The 24,591-nt window shown below is 39.3% G+C and overlaps 2 protein-coding genes across 2 annotated transcripts in view; both read left to right on the top strand.

The window, feature by feature from the left end:
* LOC129379595 (NACHT, LRR and PYD domains-containing protein 3-like) overlaps nt 1-24,591 on the top strand; it is a gene marked incomplete at its 3' end in the record, with an annotated part of 205,355 nt that overhangs the window by 80,057 nt on the left and 100,707 nt on the right. The window contains 14 exon segments of the mRNA XM_055060414.1: nt 3,978-4,056; nt 4,216-4,441; nt 4,578-5,274; nt 5,276-5,837; nt 20,792-20,812; nt 21,225-21,313; nt 21,385-21,531; nt 21,602-21,725; nt 22,768-22,821; nt 22,894-22,971; nt 23,132-23,279; nt 23,406-23,462; nt 23,611-23,703; nt 23,792-23,951. Coding sequence (XP_054916389.1) covers nt 3,978-4,056; nt 4,216-4,441; nt 4,578-5,274; nt 5,276-5,837; nt 20,792-20,812; nt 21,225-21,313; nt 21,385-21,531; nt 21,602-21,725; nt 22,768-22,821; nt 22,894-22,971; nt 23,132-23,279; nt 23,406-23,462; nt 23,611-23,703; nt 23,792-23,951 — 2,535 coding nt within the window.
* On the top strand, nt 20,647-24,184 carry LOC129379563 (protein unc-13 homolog B-like). The gene is made up of 10 exons (XM_055060391.1): nt 20,647-20,812; nt 20,934-20,960; nt 21,225-21,313; nt 21,385-21,531; nt 21,602-21,758; nt 22,768-22,821; nt 22,894-22,971; nt 23,132-23,279; nt 23,611-23,703; nt 23,792-24,184. Exons 1-10 carry the CDS (start codon nt 20,792-20,794, stop codon nt 23,953-23,955), a joined length of 978 nt encoding a protein of 325 aa, XP_054916366.1. The 5' UTR covers nt 20,647-20,791; the 3' UTR covers nt 23,956-24,184.

The raw sequence follows: 24,591 nt of genomic DNA, 5'->3' as shown, positions 1-24,591 counted from the left end.
CATCACTTTAACTTTTTCATGATTGTTTCTAATTTCTGATGTTTGGAAAAAAAATCATCACAGAAAAATAAGGACCGCTCATTTTGAAGGCTGCCTACGTTCAATAACATAAAAAAACTGCATGTTTTATATGAATTCAATTAGTACTTAATACTCTTTACACAAAGTGAAAGTACAAATTAATGTGTTTTTTTTCTAAATTCCTTTATTGTATGAAAAGATGGTTAGCTCTCTTTATACAGGAGAAAACTATTTTTAAGAGAGTTGCCACTGATCAATTAATCATTATTGATTCTAAGACCAATCATCTTTAGATTAATTCAATCAATCTGTAAAAATATTAAATAAATTAGTGGTTTTCACTGGCTATACCCAGTAATTATTCATTAATATAACAAATTCTAAAAACACCAGTCTCTTAATGTTATTCCTTTAAAAATAAGTTTTGTTTCTAAAATGATCAAATTAAAATAAGTTTTTTGTTGATTTTATAAGGATATTTTGTAAAATTGTAACAGTTTTCAAATTTCACAATAAAATAAAATAAAAAATAACAAAACAAATAATTGATTAATAATATCACAATTTCTCCAACATACTGAAGGTTGATGTTCAGTTGGTCCAAATCTAAAGCTGGTCTGCAGAGATGACTTTAGGGTTGGTTTGTTTCTGCTCACCTGGAGCACCAGCCGGTGGAGTCAGTCTGAGTTCCTCATCATCTGAAGAGAACATTGAAGATCCTCCTGGAACAAATGGAGCTTTGGAAAGAAATCAGCAGGAAGTGAAAGAAAAATGGATCTTCATCACTTGTGAAGTGGACGACATCAGAGTTGGATTCAGTGGAGTCACATGAAGAACAGAAAACTGAGGCTAGAATAATAAACATCATGCTAAATATCAGCTGTAGCTAATCTGTCAGAAGAAGCTTCAGGTTGAATCTAAAGGAGGCTGAAGATCTCAAAGTGGATGAGAGGAAACCTGATGAGCTCTACAGTCCACTAGATCCAGATCAGAACCCTGGAGAACATCTCGCTGGAAGCAGAACCACAAGCTAGAAAATATCCAGGTTTCTATCCAACCTGAACACAGGAAGTCCTTTCTTCTTCTGCTGCAGCTGAGAAGGTCCTGCTGCAGAACTGGAGCCACACAGTTCCTCCACAGCAGAACAGAGGAGGTTCTGGAGGAGACCAGGGTCCACATCTGGACTCAGAGTTCTCCTGAGCTTCAGCAGAGCTGCTGGCTTTGGTTCTGATCCGCCTCTGTTCTGGTGTCTGATCTCCAGAGAGGATCTGAACCAACCCATCAGAACTCGTGGAGGTGGTGGAGGATGAGGATGGGGCGCGGCGAGGAGGTGGAGGAAGAGCGCCGTGATCCATCTCTCTGCTGTGGAGACCTGAGGGAATCTGACAGAGAAACAGCAGCCTTGAAATTACAACAACACTATTATTTAATATGTTTGTTGTAACACTATTGCTGTTATTACATTATCAATGACGATAATGTTTCTCCAACATTGATGTTGAGGGTCAAGTGTTTGGTCGGAGACATCAGAAAGTGAGTTTGTGACAATGGCAGTCTCTCCTCTTCACGCTCGTTCTCAACATAAAGGTTGTAGATGTTCAGATCCATGGAGTTGGAAAAAAACAACCGTCAGCTTGGATGCAACAGAAACAAAGCAAAGCTACAATGAAACATTCAAGCTTGCAGAATACTGAATCAAACCAATTAATGGTGGAAATAAATTTGGTTAGACAAACATTTAAGCAGAACTCCTTTAAACGTTCATTTCCAGGATTCCAACCACAGATGGATGTTGGAGGAATGTGTTGAATGGTCGGTCATCACACACGTCTTCTGGTTCTGACCACAAATAAAGACTTTCTGGGAGGAAATGAAACAGGAGACTGAGGACATTCTGAGGACAGATCTCCCCATGGAGCCTCTTCTGTTTCTGCTGGACATAAACACCAAGGATTTACTCACTAAACATCAATGTTACATATTGTTGCACCTTCTGCTGCTGGTAGCAAGAAAAGACAATTAGCCTAAACTGGATTAAACCCAGTTCACCAACTGTTGCTGAATGGAGAAAAACTGAAACATGACAACATGATGGAGCGTCTGACTGAACAACTAGAAATTAAAGGAGATTATGAAACATGTAATGTTGACAATAAATATTAAATTTGAAAATTAAATGTTGATTTTGTAAATACATTTTTAAGTTTGGTAATTAAATCTTTATTTTGAAACAAATTATTTAGTTTGTATGGATTCCTGCATACAAACTGGGAAGTGCTAAAGAAACTAACATATTTTTTTTTTACAATCAATCATCATTATAGTCATGATCAAAAGTAAGTACAACTTTATTTTTATCATTACTTCCTCATGACAATGTTAAAAACCTTCCTCTGATTTTCCTAGATCTTCCAATTCCTGGTTCTGCAGCTCTGGAAGAAGGAACTACCACCCTGTTTAACTGTGATGTCATACGTGATGCAACTTCCGACACATTTACTTTCAGTTTCAGTTCATTTTTCACGATGTGGCTCCAGTCTGGTTGTTTTGTCCCTGTTTGTTGTTAAGATGTTCTTGATCAAATTTTTTGGATTGCTTGAACAAACTGTAAGTTTGCTTTGTTTCAAACTTGAACTTTTCATTTTTATTTCATTCTTGTTTGTGCTCTCTGATGTTTGGAGAACAGGTTCATTTTTTCAGGTCAAAGATTCATCTGCTGTTTGAAGGTGAGTCTACATGATTATTAGATTACTAATGAACTGGAATCGAACAACATGATGAACAGCTGATGTTTCTTTGTTTCCTTCTCTGAACAAACTGATTCATGATTTCATTTTCTGGTATCAAAATGTTCACCATTGAAGTCAGAAACAAGAGTATCTTGTTGTTTCCTTATATATTATGATTATAAAATATTAATGTTAAAATGTGTTCAATTCAGTCAGATTATTAAACAGTTAATCTTTGCTGCAGCAGATAATCCACCTGTATCTTTTATATTGAAAGTATAAACAATAGTTGCTCTTCAAGTTGAATCAATGTGCGAGTCAATGTAAATGTTGCTCCATATCTCCATCTAGTGGACTGATAGTAGAAGTGCAGCAGCTGATGGCAGCTTCCTCTGCCTCTCTGCTGTCTGACTGCATTCACCTGACACTGATATGAAGCAGAGAAGAAGAGCCAATCAGAGGAGGAGCAGCTGATCTTTTTCCAGCACTAATGATGTAAAGGATGATCAGAGTTGATGTGCAGATGAATGATGTGTGTTTCCTCTGCAGGTGAAGCTAGAAAGTGTGTGTGAGCTGATGTGGATTCAGCAGCATGGATCAGTGTGAGGACAGAGAGGAGGGAGTCCCTCCCTCTAAAACCACTCTGTGTGGGGAAGATGAGAGCCAGAGCAAAGGTCAGAGGTGAGGTCACCATCTCTAACTGTCCACAGCCCTTTTCACACAGCGTTCACTATATCAGGCCAGAACAGACGTGGTGATGAAGCTGCTGCTGCTCCTCTTTGCTGATTAAGTTTTAATCATCATGTTTCTGTCAGGATCCATCAGAGACTCAAACCAGAACCAGAACCAGAACCCAGCTGTGTGTCCTTTAAGAGTGACATGTCAAAGGGTAAACTCATTCTCTTTAAATCTCCTGGATCTCCACCATCAGAGAGGTGAGATGTTTCTAACTGCTGTAACTGTGGAAACTGAACCAGTATGAATATCCCAGTTTTTATTTAGTCTGTTGACAGTGTGGAGTGTTTAAAGTGCAATATCAACTTTTTTACATAATCATAGTGTTACTGTAATCCATTTTCCTCTTTCTTACTCCTTTGTATTGTGCTGATGTGATGCTCTGTTTTACTGCTTCAAGTATTTTTAGTGTGAAATTCCTGGTGATTTTCTCAGTGAAAACTGCTGGATGAATATTTCCTGACTTCCTAATTGTTCCTGGTTCCTCCACAGAGTGGACCAGCAGAGCTCAGAGGTTCCCAGTAGTTCATCTGTCCAGCACCATCAAACACAGCTGGACTCCATATTTATGGTCTGTATATATGCAACTACTTTTCTATGGGTTCTGTTCACATTCATCTCCATGCTGCAATTTGTAGTCCAAAGGATTGTCAGTCTGTTCAACATCCATCTGGTGTTTGGCTCCATGATTTAAACTCTGATGTTTCCTTCATCTATTATTCTGTTCCAGCTGCTGGAGGACAACATTGTCACTTTTATGAAGAAAGAACTGAAGAAGATCCAGAAGGTTCTGAGTCCAGATTACGCAGAACATTCAGAGAGTCAGAGAGATGATGAGGTGTTGGAAGGTGAGGATGAAGAACAGAGGAGGAGCAGCACAGAGGCAGTGATGAAGATCACATTGAACTTCCTAAAAAAAATGAATCAGGAGGAGCTGGCAGATCGCCTACAGTGCAGTAAGAGGATTTTTACAAAGATTTAACCTGATAGATAAATCATAAATTTATTGATGTCTGAAAAGATGGAATAACATTCAATCCAGTCATCTCCATCTTTGTTTCATTATTGATTTTACTTTTTGTGTTAATTAAGGACATCTAGCTGCAGTTTGTCAACATCAACTTAAATCTGGTCTGAAGAAAAAGTTCCAGTCTGTGTTTGAGGGGATTGCTAAAGCAGGAAGTCCAACTCTTCTGAACCAGATCTACACAGAGCTCTACATCACAGAGGGAGGGACTGGAGAGGTCAATGATGAACATGAGGTCAGACAGATTGAAACAGCATCCAGGAAACCACACAGACCAGAAACAACAATCAGACAAGAAGACATCTTTAAAGTCCCACCTGGAAGAGATCAACCAATCAGAACAGTGATGACAAAGGGAGTGGCTGGCATTGGGAAAACAGTCCTAACACAGAAGTTCACTCTGGACTGGGCTGAAGACAAAGCCCACCAGAACATCCACTTCATATTTCCATTCACCTTCAGAGAGCTGAATGTGCTGAAAGAGAAAAAGTTCAGCTTGGTGGAACTTGTTCATCATTTCTTTAGTGAAACCAAAGAAATCTGCAGCTTTGAACACTTCCAGGTTCTGTTCATCTTTGATGGCTTGGATGAGAGTCGACTTCCACTGGACTTCCACAACAAGGAGATCCTGACTGATGCTACAGAGTCCACCTCAGTGGATGTTCTGCTGACAAACCTCATCAGGGGGAAACTGCTTCCCTCTGCTCTCCTCTGGATAACCACACGACCTGCAGCAGCCAATCAGATCCCTCCTCAGTGTGTGCATGGTGACAGAGGTCAGAGGGTTCAATGACCCTCAGAAGGAGGAGTACTTCAGGAAGAGATTCAGAGATAAGAAACAGGCCAGCAGGATCATCTCCCACATGAAGACATCACGAAGCCTCCACATCATGTGCCACATCCCAGTCTTCTGCTGGATCACTGCTACAGTTCTGGAGGATGTCTTGGAGACCAGAGAGGGAGGAGAACTGCCCAGAACCCTGACTGAGATGTACATCCACTTCCTGGTGGTTCAGACCAAAGTGAAGAAGGTCAAGTATGATGGAGGAGCTGAAACAGATCCACACTGGAGTCCAGAGAGCAGGAAGATGATTGAGTCTCTGGGAAAACTGGCTTTTGATCAGCTGCAGAAAGGAAACCTGATCTTCTATGAATCAGACCTGACAGAGTGTGGCATCGATATCAGAGCAGCCTCAGTGTACTCAGGAGTGTTCACACAGATCTTTAAAGAGGAGAGAGGTCTGTACCAGGACAAGGTGTTCTGCTTCGTCCATCTGAGTGTTCAGGAGTTTCTGGCTGCTCTTCATGTTCATCTGACCTTCATCAACTCTGGTGTCAACCTGATGGAAGAAAAACAAACATCTAAAAAGTTTTTATTATTTAATAAACCTAATCTAACGTCTCTCCATCAGAGAGCTGTTGACCAGGCCTTACAGAGTCCAAATGGACACCTGGACTTGTTCCGTTTTCCTCCTGGGACTTTCACTGCAGACCAATCAGAGACTCCTACAAGGTCTGCTGACAAAGACAGGAAGTAGCTCACTGACCAATCAGGAAACAGTTCAGTACATCAAGAAGAAGATCAGTGAGAATGTGTCTGCAGAGAAAAGCATCAATCTGTTCCACTGTCTGAATGAACTGAATGATCGTTCTCTATTGGAGGAGATCCAACAGTCTCTGAGTTCAGGAAGTCGCTCCACAGATAAAGTGTCTCCTGCTCAGTGGTCAGCTCTGGGTTTCATCTTAGTGTCATCAGGAAAAGATCTGGATGTGTTTGACCTGAAGAAATACTCTGCTTCAGAGGAGGTTCTTCTGAGGCTGCTGCCAGTGGTTAAAGAAACCAACAAAGCTCTGTAAGGACACACATTGTTAATGCAGTTATCTTTGATAGAAATTTGTCAATGATGAGATAAATATTGAGTGTTGCTTCATCAGTTTGTCTTCTCAATATTGACCTCTAGCAGATGATGAGCAAAAGAGAGATCAGCTCTTATTGGTGACTATTCATAATGCTGCAAATTCAAGCAGCAGAAATTATTTTTCCTACTGAAACTGACACTGGATTACTGCAGCTCATTACAGAAATTAATGTTTCTCTTGCCAGCCTCCTTGATAGCTGCTGTATTGTAGTCTCTTAAGACTTTAGGCCCAACTATAGAATAAAGCTGTTCACAACACATCTGAACTGCCATGTATTGTGCCAGGCTTAAAGATGGTGAAAATATGATATTCTTTTCAATCTGTTCAATAGGTGTTAATCTTTCAGGATTAACACCTATTAAACAAACACAGGAAAGACAAGAGAGTTAGATTCTTTCTTACTCACGAGGAGAACAGACAGTCATGTGCTTTCAGTTACAATCTTCTGCTGCTCTGAAAACACATTTGCCTGCTCCTCTCTTTTTATTGTTTTCAGGATTCCTAATCACAAAGAAACACTGTAACTCTAAAGGGAGGGGAAAACACTTCATCACATAGCGACAGCGCCAATGACAATCACTAACTAAAACACAAGGTATCTTGCACTAGATAGTCTCGTTCCAGACACAGAGTTTAACAGAGCAAGTTGTACATCTTCACGGTCAGTTTATAGCAATCTAGCCGGTCAAAGAGGCCTTGCTTCCCGCTGAGAGATAACCCTACAGAAACCTGATGTCACTGATTTCTTTCAGTGAGGCCTTCTGAGAATCAGAGTAATTCAATACAAAATCATTCTTAATGCTAAGATGAAATTAAACAATAAAGCATGTAAGAAAAGATACATTATAAAGATACATGAGAATAACAAATATTTGACAAATTACGTCACAATTTATCCAACTATATCATTGACTGGAACATAAAACATAAAATTTTGAAGACCTATTTCATATTTTCCTCCTTGTCTCCTCAGACTGAGTGTCTGTACCTCTCAGAGAGAAGCTGTGAAGCTCTGTCCTCAGTTCTCAGCTCCCAGTCCTCCAGTCTCAGAGAACTGGACCTGAGTAACAACAACCTGCAGGATTCAGGAGTGAAGCTTCTCTCTGCTGGACTGAAGAGTCCAAACTGCAACCTGGAAACTCTCAGGTAAAATGTTTTCAATCCTGTGAAACCAGATTTCTGTTGTTTACCTGCTTTCAAAGGTGATGTAATTATTATTTGTTATAATAATGGCTTGTGACATGGTTACCAGGCTAAATTTCAACATACAATAATGGCTAATTTTTCTCTTACTCCAGGCTGAAGAGATTTATTAAGAAACGTGGAGGTCAGGCTTCAACTGATAGTGTAACGCTAATTCCTTGACAAATTGCTGCATCCTAGTTGAACAGAGGAGCATCAATGCAGATCTTTACAACCAGCATTTGTTGGAGTTAATCAACCATTGTGTGGGAAATGTTGATTTTCATTACCTAGAAAAGGAAATATAGTTTTATTAATATTTCATATTATTAAGAATTTAAGCACCAGTTCCTTGTGTGTTTTCCCCTGCTGAAAATGATCAGTCCAGTCCTTGGTCTCTACCTCAATGTTCTCATTTTCACATCATGTGATGAATTGTGTGTCTGCAGCTTATCAGGCTGTTTGGTCTCAGAGGAAGGCTGCGCTTCTCTGGCCTCAGCTCTGACCTTCAACCCCTCCCATCTGAAAGAGTTGGACCTGAGCTACAATCATCCAGGAGACTCAGGAGTGAAGCTGCTGTCGGCTGGACTGAAGGATCCACACTGGAGACTGGAAGCTCTCAGGTATGGAGGAACCTGCTGCAGGAGCAGAGAAGGTCTGATAGAGGAGGAAGAGGGAGAAATGTCTTTAGTCAGTCTGCTGGGAAACATTTAATATGAAGATTAATAGTTAGCTCGTTGCTCACAGTGATAGCTTTTTTTTCAGTTGCTAGTTAGTTTTCCATCTCTGAATCCAAGCTGTTTAAAAATGGAAATATAAAATCTTAGATTCTCTCTGCTTTGCTTGACGTTGGTGTTTTCCCTCAAACCAGCTCTGCTGTCCAGTTTGATATACGAGTGCAGCTGCAGCGCTATCTCTGCCTCAAAATGTTTTCACAAAAAGTAGTTTGTATTTTAACCAAGCTTGCACAAAATGTAATGCTAAATAATGACTATAAGTTTGGATCTAATAAGTAACTAATTAAAAACATGCTTAAAGAAATATAGTTAATTCTAATATAGATAAAATTATTTATAAAAGTTTTAAGATCCTAGTGAACTTTTGAACCATGCTCAGAAATTTGTTAATTGCCTGGCAGACAGGCTCCCTATCTAAAGAGATCCAAGGCGTCTAAGACTGTTTTCTGATTAGGAATTTCTGTAAGTTCTGAGAGTCACCAGCTGTCCCAGTTTGGATCTGTATCTAAGTTTATCTTAACCTAAAAGTTAACTTATGTACTATTCTGCTACTTTAAAATTCTTATTTCAACAACTGTAAATAAAATAAATATTTGTGATTGGCTTGCTAACATATTTTCCTCCCTGTCTCCTCAGACTGAGTGGCTGTAACCTCTCAGAGAGAAGCTGTGAAGCTCTGTCCTCAGTTCTCAGCTCCCAGTCCTCCAGTCTCAGAGAACTGGACCTGAGTAACAACAACCTGCAGGATTCAGGAGTGAAGCTTCTCTCTGCTGGACTGAAGAGTCCAAACTGCAACCTGGAAACTCTCAGGTAACTCTGGGCCATCCATCCATCCGTCCGTCTGTCCGTCCGTCCGTCCGTCCGTCCGTCCGTCCGTCCGTCCGTCCATCCATCCATCCATCCATCCATCCATCCATCAGTTCAGACCTTGGTCTCTACCTCAATGTTCTCATTTTCTCATCATGTGATGAATTGTGTGTCTGCAGCTTATCAGGCTGTTTGGTCTCAGAGGAAGGCTGTGCTTCTCTGGCCTCAGCTCTGACCTCCAACCCCTCCCATCTGAAAGAGTTGGACCTGAGCTACAATCATCCAGGAGACTCAGGAGTGAAGCTGCTGTCGGCTGGACTGAAGGATCCACACTGGAGACTGGAAGCTCTGAGGTATGGAGGAACCTGCTGCAGGAGCAGAGAAGGTCTGATAGAGGAGGAAGAGGGAGAAAATGTCTTTAGTCAGTCTGCTGGGAAACATTTAGTTTGAAGCTGGTATACAGTCATATCATTTATAAATGAATGGATAACATTTTGAACCCCATTTTATCTCTTATTACAGTTTAATAACTCAAATTATCTCTGGTCATTTTGGTTGTGTAACTTTTCAAACAGCAGCTCATTTAAACTATAAGAATCTTTCACATGGTTCTGAATGAAGCTGGGAAACCAACCCATCTACTGGAACCACAATAACATGGTATTCAGAGCAGCAGGGGGCCAAATATAGCTCCATGTGGAACCAAGAGGTTGGAGAGAGAAAATCAGTTGAAACTGTTTCTTATCAGAGTTCAGTTTGTCTCTCTGTCTTCACAAACCAGGAGCATCATGGGCTGGGCGGGGCTTCCACTGATGATCTACTGAGGAAATACAAGAACCTGATTGGCTGATTTAAAAATAATTTAAAAATATGCAGATTAATGATATCATATAAAAGATATGATATGTAATTGTAGAGACACAGCTGGGAAACAATTTGGACTTTAAAAGAATATTTCATGGAGATCTAGACCAATCAGCCCAAATGAGGAAAGATCAGAAAATGGTCAGATAGATGTGGAAAAGTTCTCAAAAGTGAAACAAAGATTCACAACTTTCAGGACTTAATGAAACCAAAAATACACAAAAACATGAAGCAAACTGTTTGAGGCAGAGTTTAGCATTTTTATTTGTATGGTAGTTTGTCCTCCACTAGGTGGCGCTAGAGTCAGGAGGAGCAGCCTGGAGAAAAGGCTGTTCCTCCCTGATCTGTTTCCAAGCAGTCAGAGTGTAGAAGTTGAGAGCTGGAGAAGTTTCCTCCTGTTGCTGCAGCAGCAGAGATGTTCTGCTTTATGGACTAAATCAGGTTGGAAAGAGGAGAGATCTTTACTGAGCTGCTGGATAAAAGCTGCTGAAACATTTCAACTCTTTCTGGAAACTAATGAGACAGAAAAACAATGGATGTTTTTACCATCCAGACCTTTGGAACCAGTTCAGCTCAATAATTCAGTTGTATCTGTGGAAGATGAACAGATTTGATGTGAAATGATGAAATTCTTCATTTCTATCTGATGTTCCAGCAGATCTGTAGAAAATGGAGCTGCAGCTCTCAGACATTTCATGTTTTCTATCAATGAATCCACTGATTAAAGCAGGAATCTCATCTCCATGTTCTCCTCCAGAGGTTCCCAAGGTTTGTTCCTGGAAGCTGCTGCTGGTTCCTCCAATCCAGGCTCCGCCCCCTTTAGAGGAAATCTGTCCATATATGGCGCTAAGAGTCACCTTGATGCTGCAAAGCTTTGTTCAGGGATGAGATGTCAGGATGTTGGTGTCAGTCTGTTCCAGGCTTTAGTTGTTCTCCTCATGAGGAGCTGAAGTCTCTGACAGGAACGTGGAGCTGAACAGGAGAAGAACTTGAAGCTTCTTCTTGGCCTCTGATTGCAACAGCAGGACAATCCAACATTTTAGTCTGACTTCATCTGGAAATATTTCTTTGACCCTCAATCAGTGTGAAGGCAGGCCAGCTCCTCATCAGAGCTGAGATCTTCTCTGTCCTCCATGCTGGAAATGTAGAAGTCCAGCAGCTCCTGGTCAGTGACATCAGAGTGTGACATCATCAGTAGAGTGATGATGTCATTTCCTCTCAGAGCAGCTTGGAAATCTGAGAGGAAAGATGCAAACAAAGACTCTCTGGACTGTTGGATCTGCTGGTTCTGGTTCCAGATGCTCCTTGGACACTTTCACAAGCCATTACTGCAGCTGCTGGATTCAGGATGCTGCTTCTTCTTCTTGGGCTCATTGTAAATGTGTGCAGCGCCACCTGGTGGTGCTGGTTGGTAGAGGAAGTGCTGAAAGGTTGGAGGTGTTTGTCAGAGGTGTGTGATGGAAGCCTCTCCCTGGTTTGTGAGTCTGAGCTCAGAGATCAAATCTTTGATTCTTGTTGAATCTTTGTTGAATGTGATGCAGCTTCTCCTTTTGAATGTTTGTATTTCTGGATATTACAGTGAGGCCACAGCAGGTTTTCAGCAGCAGGGCTGTTTAGTGTTTCATTCCTTCATCTGTGTGTGGGAGTGTGGATGGATCAGGTATCCAGGTGTTGATCAGAGTTTAGATTGATTGTATTTTAATGCTGATTATTAAATCAGGTGGAGCTTCCAGAAATGTTTCCTTAGTTTCCTGATGTCCTTTTAGGCTTCAGTGAGTTTCTTCAGGTTGTTACTGAGGGATTTCCTTTCTCCTCTCTGTTGGAGCTTTCCTGTGTTTGGAGAAATGAGTTGTGCTGCAGCAGCACCAACTGTCCTTCCTACATCCACTGCAGTTTGCAATCCAGATGTTGGACTGTTCCTGTCTCAGTGGAGGACAAAAACTACACTTGGCTGCAGCATGCGGAAAGGGGCGGGGACGGACCATTGTCAGTCTCAGACCTTATATGGAAATGGGACTATTGCGTTCCGGAAATGAAGGGGGCGCTAGTGACACCATTTCCTGTATCAGCCCGTGTTTCAATATTATAATAATAATAACGCATTTTATTTGACAACGCTTTTAAAAACACCCAATAACACTTTTAACATTTAAAATTAATTACATATTAACTACAAATTAAACAGTAAGGAAATGACATACCACGTGTTACGTCACGTGGTATGTCTGTCACGTGGTATGTCCCTTTTTTATTTAATCTTTATTAAATCTTTGTTTTGGATGTTAAAATTATATTAGTAACAAACAATCTAAAATAAGCAATAATAAGGAATCATTATGGAGATGTATTTATCTATCCTTACACCCTAACTTTCCCAAACAAAAGTCATAAAACATAAATTAACATTTTAGAGACAAATGTACACTATATTAAAAACACATTTATCAATCCTTAATGATTTTACTCTCAGGTTATCCGTGCAGTGGGTGATGAGAGCTGCTGCAGGGACCCTGGACAGATCGCCAGTCCATCACAGAAAACAGATATAAACAAATACCTGCTGGTGCTGAAATTCAAACAATAGATTTTGATGTTGTGAATGGTACTCTTAAAATAAATAAGTTAAAATCTAAAATAGAATATCCTTTGCCTTATTTAATAAGGACTAGATGGAAAAGAGGCCGATAGTCAAAATCGTTGACTAACAGTAAAACGTTTAGTCAATTTTGGCCAACTTGGTCCATCCATTCACAAAACACTTTTGTTCTGTTTATTTGGCAAATATTTTCTTATTCACATTGTGAATACAATTTACAAACAAATTAAATTACTTTATAAATTCTAACAAGCTCGACTGTTATCATTGTTTACCATAATGTCTTAACCAGTAACTGATTGGTGTCCCACTATTCTGTTTAGAAATTCAAAATCAATTCTACCAATTGCAATTGATTCATAAACTGAGCCCCAAAGACCTTAAATATGCCATTGTTGCAAAACCCAAAGTGATTCATTTAAAACTTTAAATGTAGCTTCAACCTGGAAAGACTCACAGAAAGTAGGTTTTAGAAAGTTCATTTGAGAAGAAATGATCTTCGGACCCCGGCAGTAGACACTGAGCTGGTAACAGTCAGAGAGAATGATTCGCTGTTGGGTTTCTTTTTCTCTATGAAAACCTTTTTGAATAAATTCACTGGATACATAAATTAAATCTGTGTAAATTGTAACCGTCTTCATCTCTGATCACGGCGCCGGTCTCATCTCCTCCGTCCTTCACAAACTCCGGCTTGATGTGCAACTGCTCCTCACCTGAGCCTCCATCACCTCCACCTGGTCTCCACCTTCACTCAGCTCACCTTTAGTCTTATGTTTGTATTATGACTTTGTAACTAAACAATGTTTCTGTATGTTCTTGCTTTATATAAAACAACAGTTGATTCTGACTGTTAAAACAAACAACTTAGCCGTATGTCAGGTTTGTAAAGAACATTTGTAATGATTCCAGTCATTGTTTAAAAAGTATAGGAAACATTGCATTTACACATTTAAAATATTGCAAGTTATTATCTTAGCATGTATTTCAAATTTTTAAAACAAGGTGATCCAATTGCTAAACAACACTGTTACAATATATTTACAACTACTTTTTGGATCTACTCTCTCCAACAAAATGCAGCCACAATGTAACACAATTTCTGTACAAACTAAATAATGTAAATCAACTGAGCTACAACAAAAGAAACATTCAAAAATGTACATAATATTGAAAATAACACTTATGAAAACAAATGACTGAACAAGTCAAAAGGCAAATGTGCTTCAGCATAGATGATTTAAAATGACATTTCACAAAAAAACACAATGTGACAACTGAAATGTGTGAAGACTATAGAAAACAACTAATATTGTCCTAGCATTCAGTACTGGCATTCAGGGCAGTGTCCAGATGTGCCATCAGAGTAGTAACGAGGGAACTCTCCTCATCTTCCATGTCCAGTGAAGCCCACACAGTCTTTATGTTGCCGGTTGCAGGAAGAACATCTTACAACCGCAAAAGGAATCCTGTTTTCTGCCTTGCATGATTCTGAAAATGTCGCCCAGCTGATCTCACCTGTTGATGAAAACTGATTTTATGTAGTTGAAATCTAATTTTACATGTTTTAGGTGAAAAAAGTCAAAGGTCTTTACCATCTAGCCAAGCAAAGTGAGTCTTCTTCCTGAAAACTGGGTCAGACACAATGGCTTCTAAGCACTTGCAGGTCAATGCCAAGGTGAGGGAAGATGTGCCTCCCTGTGCCAGAATCACCTCCTGGAGAACAGCTTCCAGTGCAATCAAAGGCATCTGAAAATAATAATAATAAAAAAAACATGTGCAATGCAACTCATACTGGAAGAATGGCTATGACATGATTATGGATGAATCTTAAAAAAAATGAATAAAATAAAAAAAAACATCTATATACATTGCAGATATGTTTAAACAAGATGTGATTCATTCTCACTCAGAACAGAGCGAGGACTCAGCCTAATAGCTACTAAGATAAAAGAAAAAGGTTATTACACCAGGAAATATACAAATGATTGGAAGAACAAAAGGCATGTTTGAATTAATCACTGTAGATTCTTTAACGTTGTTGTAACTGTTTTGTAGGATTTAACAATTAATGGCTTCCAGATAACACATATATGTTCTGCACAAAATGAACAGCCAAAGATTAACTAATCAGATTTACTCAATTACTCTGTAACTTTGATTAAAAAAAATAAATAATTAGGACTATTTTTCCAAATGTTATACTCTTGAGTTAATGTTGTTGATATGCAACATAATGCGAGAAACTTAACTGAATGAAGAACACATTTTAATCCATAAAAGAATTAAAACACAATACACTGATAAATGTTGTTTATGTTAGGTTTCCTCTAACCTTAATTTGTTGTCTTGTATTAAAATACCTAACAGTGCACATAACTTCATTTTTATTAATGTCTGCTGAAATAAATGGGTAATATTACATTGCACATTATAATCAGTAAAAGTACTTAATAATAGCCATTTCACAAAATACTTTGTTACTTTTAAATGTGTAGTTTGCTGCACAGTTACTAAAAATACATTGAAGTAGTGCTGCTCGTCATTACAGTATCATCTCTGGGTTCCACTTATGATGGCAGCTGTTAGCTTATAAAAAAAGCTGTTAGTTTATAAAAAATATTAGACTTTCAAGAAATTTAACATTGGTGTCCAAAAACATATTTAAAAAAATATTAACCTTTAAAAATGAAATAAAAACAGAAAACTGATAAGAATGTAAAAATAAACATTCATAAGTGTAGTTTTTACATACTGTTATGTTGAACCATAGCAGTTCTTGCTATGTGGTTTCTGTACCTTTAAGACTCCTCCGCACTGTATGAGCAAAGGGGACAGCGGTATTTGTCTTCAGACAGTACGGGAAATTTTCTGTCCGATCCTAATGTTGCAAATTGATAAGTGCATCTGTATAACGAAAAAAAAGATTGGGCATAAATACATTTCTCAAGTATACATTTTTTCTACTTTTCAATTTTTATCTAATGATGCCCTGCACGAAAATAATTAGCTATGCTACATGCTAAAATTTGCCTTCCCCTGTACGAACTATGAATTTCACTCGTTTACAGCTGTCAATTATATTTTCAACCTAATCTAGAAAAAGCGCTTTGATGTACTATGTGAAAAAAGTTTTAATAAGGTAGAAAATACCTTTTGCTGACTTTGTGCTTGTTCCATTATGAATAGCGTTCCGAACGTCAATGGCGAAACCTCTCAAACTTCTTCCAATCCACCTCTTCACCCCGCTTCTTTAAGGTATTAGTGATTGTGAAAATAGCGCCCCCTTCATTTCCGGAATGCAATAGTCCCAATTCCATATAAGGTCTGAGACTGACAGTGGTCCGTCCCCGCCCCTTTCTGCAGGCTGCAGTCAAGACCCTCTCGAGGACAATGTGTGTCTGAGAGACATGTAATGTCCATGTTTGCTGCTGAAAGAGACTGATGGTCTGACCCCCCTCCTCCTTTCAGGGTGGAGCCTGCTGGAGGCCGATTCTTGACTCCAGTCTGAGGAAATGTAAGTGTGTTTTTCATCTGATTCATGACAACAAAGCAGCTCACATTCAACCATCTTCAAACTGTCACATCACTCATTCAGGAGTCAAAGTGTCAATAAATGATCAATAACTGCAGCTGGATTGTGTTTGTTCTCCATCAGATTCCTGTCAACTCACCATCGACACAAACACAGTGAACAGAAAACTCAAACTGTCTGAAGACAACAGGAAGGTGACATATGAGGAGGAGCTTCAGTCATATCCTGATCATCCAGACAGATTTGATAATTATCTTCAGCTGCTGTGTAGAACTGGTCTGACTGGTCGCTGTTACTGGGAGGTTGAGTGGAGAGGAATGTTTATATATCAGTGAGTTACAGAAGAATCAAGAGGAAAGGAGGCAATGATGACTGTTTGCTTGGATGGAATGATCATTCCTGGAGTCTGATCTGCTTTGATCGTCATGGTTACTTTGTCTGTCACAATAATAGACAAACTCGTCTCTCCTCCTCCTCTGTCTCTAACAGAGTAGCAGTGTATGTGGACTGTCCTGCTGGCATTCTGTCCTTCTACAGAGTCTCCTCTGACTCACTGATCCTCCTCCACACCTTCAACACCACATTCACTGAACCTCTGATTCCTGGATTTACAGTCTGTTGGACCAGTTCTGGTTCCTCTTCAGTGTTTCTGAGCTGATTTGAGTCTAAAGAGTCTAAAGTTTTTCCTCCTGTCAGAGAAACTCTCTCACTGTTGAACAGATAGTTCAGTCTCTACAATCTATTTCTTGGTGAAACGATTCTGATTGAGTCCTTGGAAACTTTTTTTTCTTCTAGTCCTTTCAAGATGGAAGATGGCATTATTCCAGGTTTATTCCAGGTTTATTCCAGGATCCACATGTTTTTCAGTTTGTTTTCTTGTCATAGCTTCACTCTATCAAGAGATGCTGGTATACTGGTGGTGAAGCAGCAGGCAGAAAACCCAGGATATAGTTAAATGATGGTTTTAATAGTAAAAATAGTCCAAGTGGAAACACAAAAACAGGCAGCATGGCTGAGCTGAAGCCAGGGCTCAACGCCTGTAGCAACTGTTCATCCTGGTGGACAGAAGAACAGGCTTGACAAAATGACGTGAAGAACGATGAGGACCCGATGAGGAACAAAGGACAACCGTGGGATTAAATACACAGATGGTAATCACAGAAACGAGAAACACCTGGGAACAATCAAGGGGAAACAGGACAACGCAGAGACTGGAAGCATCACAGAAAAATAAGGACCGCTCATTTTGAAGGCTGCCTACGTTCAATAACATGAAAAAACTGCATGTTTTATATGAATTCAATTAGTACTTAATACTCTTTACACAAGTGAAAGTACAAATGTAATGTGTTTAAAATTTCACAATAAAATAATCTCATTAATCCTACATGATTAATTTTCCATTTTTATTCAACAATTAATCATTTCACCTCCAAAAACCTAATTTTTAGTTTATTCCTTGACTATTTTTTTATTTTTCCCCAATAATTAAATCAAATTTACTGACAAAGATCCATAAGTTAAAACCTGAATCTCTAACAGGGAACATTTAATGTCCATATCTGGTTTAAAAGGCTCAAAATTAGCAGCCATGTTTAAAAATGTTGGTCATCCTGAAACCCAAGTGGCTGATGGGAAACCTGAGGGTTAGCATGCTAATCTTTATCCCTGTATCTACACTTTAATTACTTTTTCAGTGAAATGCTGAATTTAAATACTTCATCATGTATATTTACATAAGTCTACTCTGAGTCTAGTCAAAGTTTTTATAATGAATCAGTGATTTATGATGTGTTCAGAGCCAATCCAAGCTAAAATTATTTAATTGTTCACAACATAAATATCATGTTTTATTATAATTTGGCAAACCAAGAGATTATTCATGTGTTTTATTTACTGTCACAAAGCTTGACCTCATGACCTCGTGTGTTTTCTCCTGTAGAGGAAGTGCTGCTGCTTCTGTTTTAGCTCAAACCTGAAACAATCGACCTCCTGATGAACACAAAGTTCTGCAGAGTGTGTGTGAACACACCACTGGGTGTGTGTGTTGACCGCTGCCTTCTTGTCTTGATCACATGCAAATCAGCTGTTATGAAATGTATTTCCTGCTCCATTTCAGAAACACTTTCCCACTCAGAAGTAATAAAATACACACATTTTGAAGCGATGTTCATTTATATTTGTCAAACTGGCAGATTAAGCAAAGATCAGAGTGTTTGGTTATTGATCTCTGTTAAAAAGGGAGAGGTTTTGGGTTTTCATAACTTTAGAGCAAAGATAACTCTGAAGGACTTTCCAGGATGTGATTACATGATCCTTACAAAAACATTTTATTCTTAGACCAAAAATAAACAATTCCTCTTCATTTCAGGTGAATAACTGCAAGGTGAAAGTCCTGATGCACAAAGAGTGAGTCAAGATTCCAAGATTTTACTAATAAAACAGTTTTTTATCAAGCCAGACAATTTGGAGGATTTTCTTTCCAGGCTGAGAGAAGAAAAATGGATGAGCATTCAGGTTGGAAACATCATCAAACTGGAGAGCAACCAGTTTGTTCCAGAACTTTCTGATCTCAGATCTGGAAACAAACTTTAACTGAGACGTTACTGAAGCTTGATGTTCAGTTGGTCCAAATCTAAAGCTGGTCTGCAGAGATGACTTCAGGGTTTGTTTGTTTCTGCTCACCTGGAGCACCAGCCGGGTGGAGTCAGTCTGAGTTCCTTCATCATCTAAAGAGAACATTGAAGATCCTCCTGGAAAAAATGGAGCTTTGGAAAGAAATCAGCAGGAAGTGAAAGAAAAATGGATCTTTATCACTTGTGAAGTGGACGACATCAGAGTTGGATTCAGTGGAGTCACAAGAAGAACAGAAAACTGAGGCTAGAATAATAAACATCATGCTAAATATCAGCTGCAGCTAATCTGTCAGAAGAAGCTTCAGGTTGAATCTAAAGGAGGCTGAAGATCTCAAAGTGGATGAGAGGAAACCTGATGAGCTCTACAGTCCACTAGATCCAGATCAGAACCCTGGAGAACATCTACGCTGGAAGCAGAACCACAAGCTAGAAAATATCCAGGTTCTATCCAACCTGAACACAGGAAGTCCTTTCTTCTTCTGCTGCAGCTGAGAAGGTCCTGCTGCAGAACTGGAACCACACAGTTCCTCCACAGCAGAACAGAGGAGGTTCTGGAGGAGACCAGGGTCCACATCTGGACTCAGAGTTCTCCTGAGCTTCAGCAGAGCTGCTGGCTTTGGTTCTGATCCGCCTCTGTTCTGGTGTCTGATCTCCAGAGAGGATCTGAACCGACCCATCAGAACTCGGTGGAGGTGGTGGAGGATGAGGATGGGGCGCGGCGAGGAGGTGGAGGAAGAGCGCCGTGATCCATCTCTCTGCTGTGGAGACCTGAGGGAATCTGACAGAGAAACAGCAGCCTTGAAATTACAACAACACTATTATTTAATAGTGTTGTTGTAACACTATTGCTGTTATTACATTATCAATGACGATAATGTTTCTCCAACATTGATGTTGAGGGTCAAGTGTTCAAATTAGTGATAGATTCCAGTTTTGACATCATATCAATTTGATTTGTTATTGATTGTTAGGAAATGCACCATGTTGAAATCATATAAAAGAAAATTAAGGCTGCCTGGGAAAATACGAATCACTCTGTTAAATTAACATTTTAATATGAAATTCAAAAGTTTTTGTGCAGACAAATCTGCAGGTTTTCCTTTTTAAGAAGAATATTCTAAGACTTAATGCATCTCAAACTCCCTCCAAGCTCATATATCTTTCTAAAAAGTTACTTGTAAATTAGTTTTGTCTTATTTTAAGTGTCCAAATGTACTTGAACAATAAACTAGACCAAAAATAAATGGTAATTTTTGTTTTTCTCTGATAGTATCCACGTTTTAACTCAATATAAAGTCAGTTTTTGTAATTGTGGCTGGAGAAAGACATTCTCTACCTTTTCTCTGCTTTTCTAGCTGAAGAACAGCGCGCTAGCATGGCAGGCAAGTCCACTGCATATGCAAACATGTAAAACATGACTGCATATATGCCTTTAAAATAACTTTAAAAAAAAACACTGCACAATTATCTGAATGAAGCAACAAGACAAAACCTTTGTTGCCTCTTTACTGCAACTCCTAGTTTGAAGGAAGTGAGGAAGAGGAGGAAGTTAAAGAGGAAGGGGAGGAAATGGAGGCAGAGGTTTGTTGCAGTTGAAAGTGGTTTTTAACATCCTTCATTCTCCAAATCCAAAGTCATTTCCAAAGATTTTCCCCAAACTGAAACGAAAACATCCAACATGGTGGAGTTTTGTTGTCTGGTTTGATTCTCATCTGTGAGGATTTCCTCTTTAGATTAGCAGCATTTTCCCTTATTTCCATAAAAGCGCCAAATCACCTTCAACTGTATTTTTTTATTTTAACACTTTATTTCGTTCCTTTTCTAAATCATGTGTGATAGACTGAGAAGGATGAGGTGGGTTAAACATGTTATCTTGGATTAAATCACCTTAATATTCACCAAAAAGTCCAGAAATCATTTGGATTTATACAGCTCCTCCACCTCTTCAGGACAGTTTGACACTGTTTGTGTTTTTTTATATCTCTAACAATTTTCTGACACAAAGATGGACGAACCGTTTGAGAAGGTAGGCACAAGCAGAATATCCTAAATTATATTCTTAATATGCAATTTCCACTTGATGAGTGTCAAAATGGGGCATTTCATCCAAAATGTCTTGTTTTACCTCCCAACTTTCTGCCACATAGAGAGAAAATGCATGTGAGGATCATGAGGTGAGTTCATGCGTGTTACAGGAGGTGAACTGTAACATGCATGTTATTATGAGTAGAAATGCAAACTACACCAACAAGGTGTTTAACGGACTCGTAATGCAACCGTAGACTCTCAGGTGTTCTGTAATAATTCAGCTTTAGAAGTAATTTAGCTTCCAGGTTCTGAGTCTCAGTAAAATCCCAAAACTTCCCAGTTTTATTTCCCTTTTTCTTTCTCTAAAACCTTTTGTCAGCCTTTTGAACTTGAAGGTTTCTCTCCTCCAGATGGACACGGAGGCCAGCGACCTGCTCAACGACCTGCAGGTTCGGCTCAACAACGTTCTGGACGACCTCAGCAGCACGTTTGGGAACAGGTACGCCGCCCTCACACCCCACGTTTCCCCCACTTTGTCCCAGTGCATCACTGGCTTTTCTTCTCCTGCAGCTTCCAGAGCCGCATCACCGACTGCATGCGGCAGATGGCGTCGCTGCTGTACCAGATCAAAGGACCGCTCAACGAAAACACCAAGAACCAGGTGGAGGGCGACTCGGACAACATGCTGCGGCCGCTCATGGACTTCCTGGATGCGCAGTGGGTTCAGTGGGATTTCCCCAAACACGGCTCGTCCGTCGGCGTGTGTGTGAACGTCTTGTTTTTGCAGATTAACGCTGTTCGCCACGGTGTGTGAGAAAACCGTCCTGAAGCGCGTTCTGAAGGAGCTGTGGAGGATCGTGATGACCAGCCTGGAGAAGAACATCGTCCTGCCGCAAGGGAACGACACCTTGGTGAGTCTGACGCTCGTCTCCGTCACTGGACAGGTTTCCATCCAGATGGTTTTGAAATGTTGTCAAAAAGTGTGAATTAAAACACAATCTTACCAAATATTTTTGATCTAGTTGTCAGTGAAACTATCTTAGAACAGCAGAAAATGAGAAAACTAACTCACAAGTAGCTTTTCAGCAAGAAATAGAAGCTTGTTTTAAGTCAATAATTTCTTAATATTGCTGACAAAATTTGATTATTTCACCTAAATCAAGATATTTTTGCAATGTTATAAGGGAAATAATAACCAGACTAAAATCTCATTTTATATCAATAATTTTGGGCAAAATAAATGTAATGAACTTATTTTGTGTAGGACAGATTATTTCACTTATAACAAATCATTTTCCCTTAAATTAAATAATCTGCCAACTACTTTTTTTAATCAATATTAAGGAATTATCGACTTAAAACAAGCTTCTACTTCTGATAAATTACTACTAAGTTATTTTTGTCTTATTTAAAATGTGCTGAGATATTTTAAAATTCAAATTCAAACATACTTTATTGATCCCAAAAGAAAAGTTAAATGTTGTAATTCACATTCGTCAAATTTGCACTAGAAACTAGAGCAAAAATACTTGGTAAGAGTTTATGGTTTTGCAGTGTAATTTGCATTTTCTTTTATACATTATTATAAAAATTTGTTCAAAATTTGAATCACTGCTGGATGGAAACATGGCTGCCATTTTGAAATGGATCAACTCGTAATTGTGTCAGATGATGAGATGCAAACATTTTGACAGACGTGACCAAACACAAAAAATATTTTTATCCATTATGTTTTAAAATGATGACTGTGGCATATTCAGTTTAATTATTAGTCAACAAACTGAACATCATCCAATCACATATAGAGTAGATAAATAACTCACTTTATGTATGAACATGAGTTGTATCGATGCTTTTTTCCATCTCCATCAAACTTTACTAATATGATCATTAAAATTGAAACAAGGCTTCTGAAAACTAAAAGAATCATTCATTTTTCTGTTTTTCCTGAAGGGAGCACAGATCCTTTCTGCTGCTAAAGAACTGGGACACCTTTCCAAACTGAAGGTATCAGGTTGCCTTTGAGTTTGCTTTCTCCTGTGAATTGGTCTAGTCAAAGTCTTGGTTTGGGTTGTTTAGGATCACATGGCAGGAGACGCTAAAAGCCTGACGCCCAGGCAGTGTGCCGTCATGGATGTGGCTCTGGATACCATCAAGGTGAGAGCGAAACGTTGACCTCTGGTCAAACAGAAAAGTACAATTCATTCACATTTTAAGAGTCTTTTAGTTGATTAACTAAAAGTCTGATTAACTCCACTTTAAGTTTAATCATTCAGGTTGTAGAACGCTGATTCCTCTCGTTTTGTTTCCTACGCAGCAATACTTTCATGCGGGCGGGAATGGCTTGAAGAAGACTTTCCTGGAGAAGAGCGCTGAGCTTTCGTCGCTCCGCCACGCTCTCTCGCTCTACACCCAGACCACCGACACGCTCATCAAAACCTTCGTGACCACGCAGCATTCACAGGGTAGATCCAAAACGCCTCCAAGGAGATTAAATACGGGAGAGTTTCAGATTCCTCGCTGCTTTTATCTCCTGGATTTGGTTGTTTAAGTTGCTGTCTTGTTTTTATCTCCTGCTGCCTCTGTGCCAGTGCACAATGGGAAGGGTATTAGGTTAACCCCTAATGAGAAAATCCAGCCCAGCAGGGGTAGGTCTCCATGAAATCATCATCAGCCCAACTTCCCTTCATCGTTTTCTCTCTTCTGTTTTGTGAAACCTGCGTTTCCGTCGCATGACTCTATAAAACTTGGTTTTCTTTGCCTGCATTGGACCAAATGTTGTTTGTGTTAAACCAGGCTCAGGTGTGGACAAACCCATCGGAGAGGTTTCCCTGCAGATTGAGCTGTACACTCATCCCAAGAGCGGAGAGCGGAAAGTTACTCTCAAAGGTCCGTTTGGGCTCATTTTGAACCAATAAAATCAAAGCTGGAGCATTTTAGTGTCATTTCTGTTTAAATGTTTGTGTCATTGATGCAGTGATTGCAGCCAGTGATTTGAAGTGGCAGACGTCTGGGATGTTCAGACCCTTCGTGGAAGTCACGATGATCGGGCCGCACCTCAGCGACAAGAAGCGCCGATTTCAGACCAAATCCAAGAACAACAGCTGGTCTCCCAAATACAACGAGACCTTTCACTTGTAAGTTCAAAACCAAACGTCGTGACACATTTAGGATTTGAAGCTCTTTTAATTCTGACTTCATAAACTGTTGGTTACACAAAACAAAGTCCTTGTGAAATTACTGGACAATGTCAGCTAATGCGCTAGCAGCACAGCTAATTGTTCATTTAGTGTTTCTGCTAAACATTTAGTGAACTTCCTCAAATTTAACTTTTCCAAATAAAATCTGGATTTATTTTAAGAAATTAATTGTGTGGCATTAGTTTTAAAAGTTATTTTAAAAAAAGCTAAAATTAGCTCTACTATTAGCACATTAGCAGCTAATGGAAGTGTCCCTTCTACTGCAGATGTCAAACTTTATTCAACTGAAAGTGTAGAAAACAGCAAAAGTACATTAGTGCTTTAGAATTTAACTTGAAACTGATTTAGGGGAATCAAAATGTGTGCACAACAAATTTGCTCAGCTATTAGCACATTAGCAGATTAGCAATAGTGTAATCTACCACTGCAGATGTGGACCTCAATCAAAGTAAAATGTTTTGATTTAAAATGGAAAATTAGATCATCAAAAGCTAGGTGCACGAATGTTTTTAAAGTTTTAGAAAAAGCACAAAATCAGGAATTAGCGCTGCAATTAGCGCCCTAGCCCATGTGCTCC

This window comes from Poeciliopsis prolifica, unplaced genomic scaffold, assembly GCF_027474105.1.
Source record: "Poeciliopsis prolifica strain line A6 unplaced genomic scaffold, Auburn_PproV2 SCAFFOLD059, whole genome shotgun sequence".
NCBI classification, from domain to species: domain Eukaryota; kingdom Metazoa; phylum Chordata; class Actinopteri; order Cyprinodontiformes; family Poeciliidae; genus Poeciliopsis; species Poeciliopsis prolifica.
Note: the sequence above shows the minus strand (reverse complement) of the source record. Positions and strands in the feature narration are given on the sequence as shown.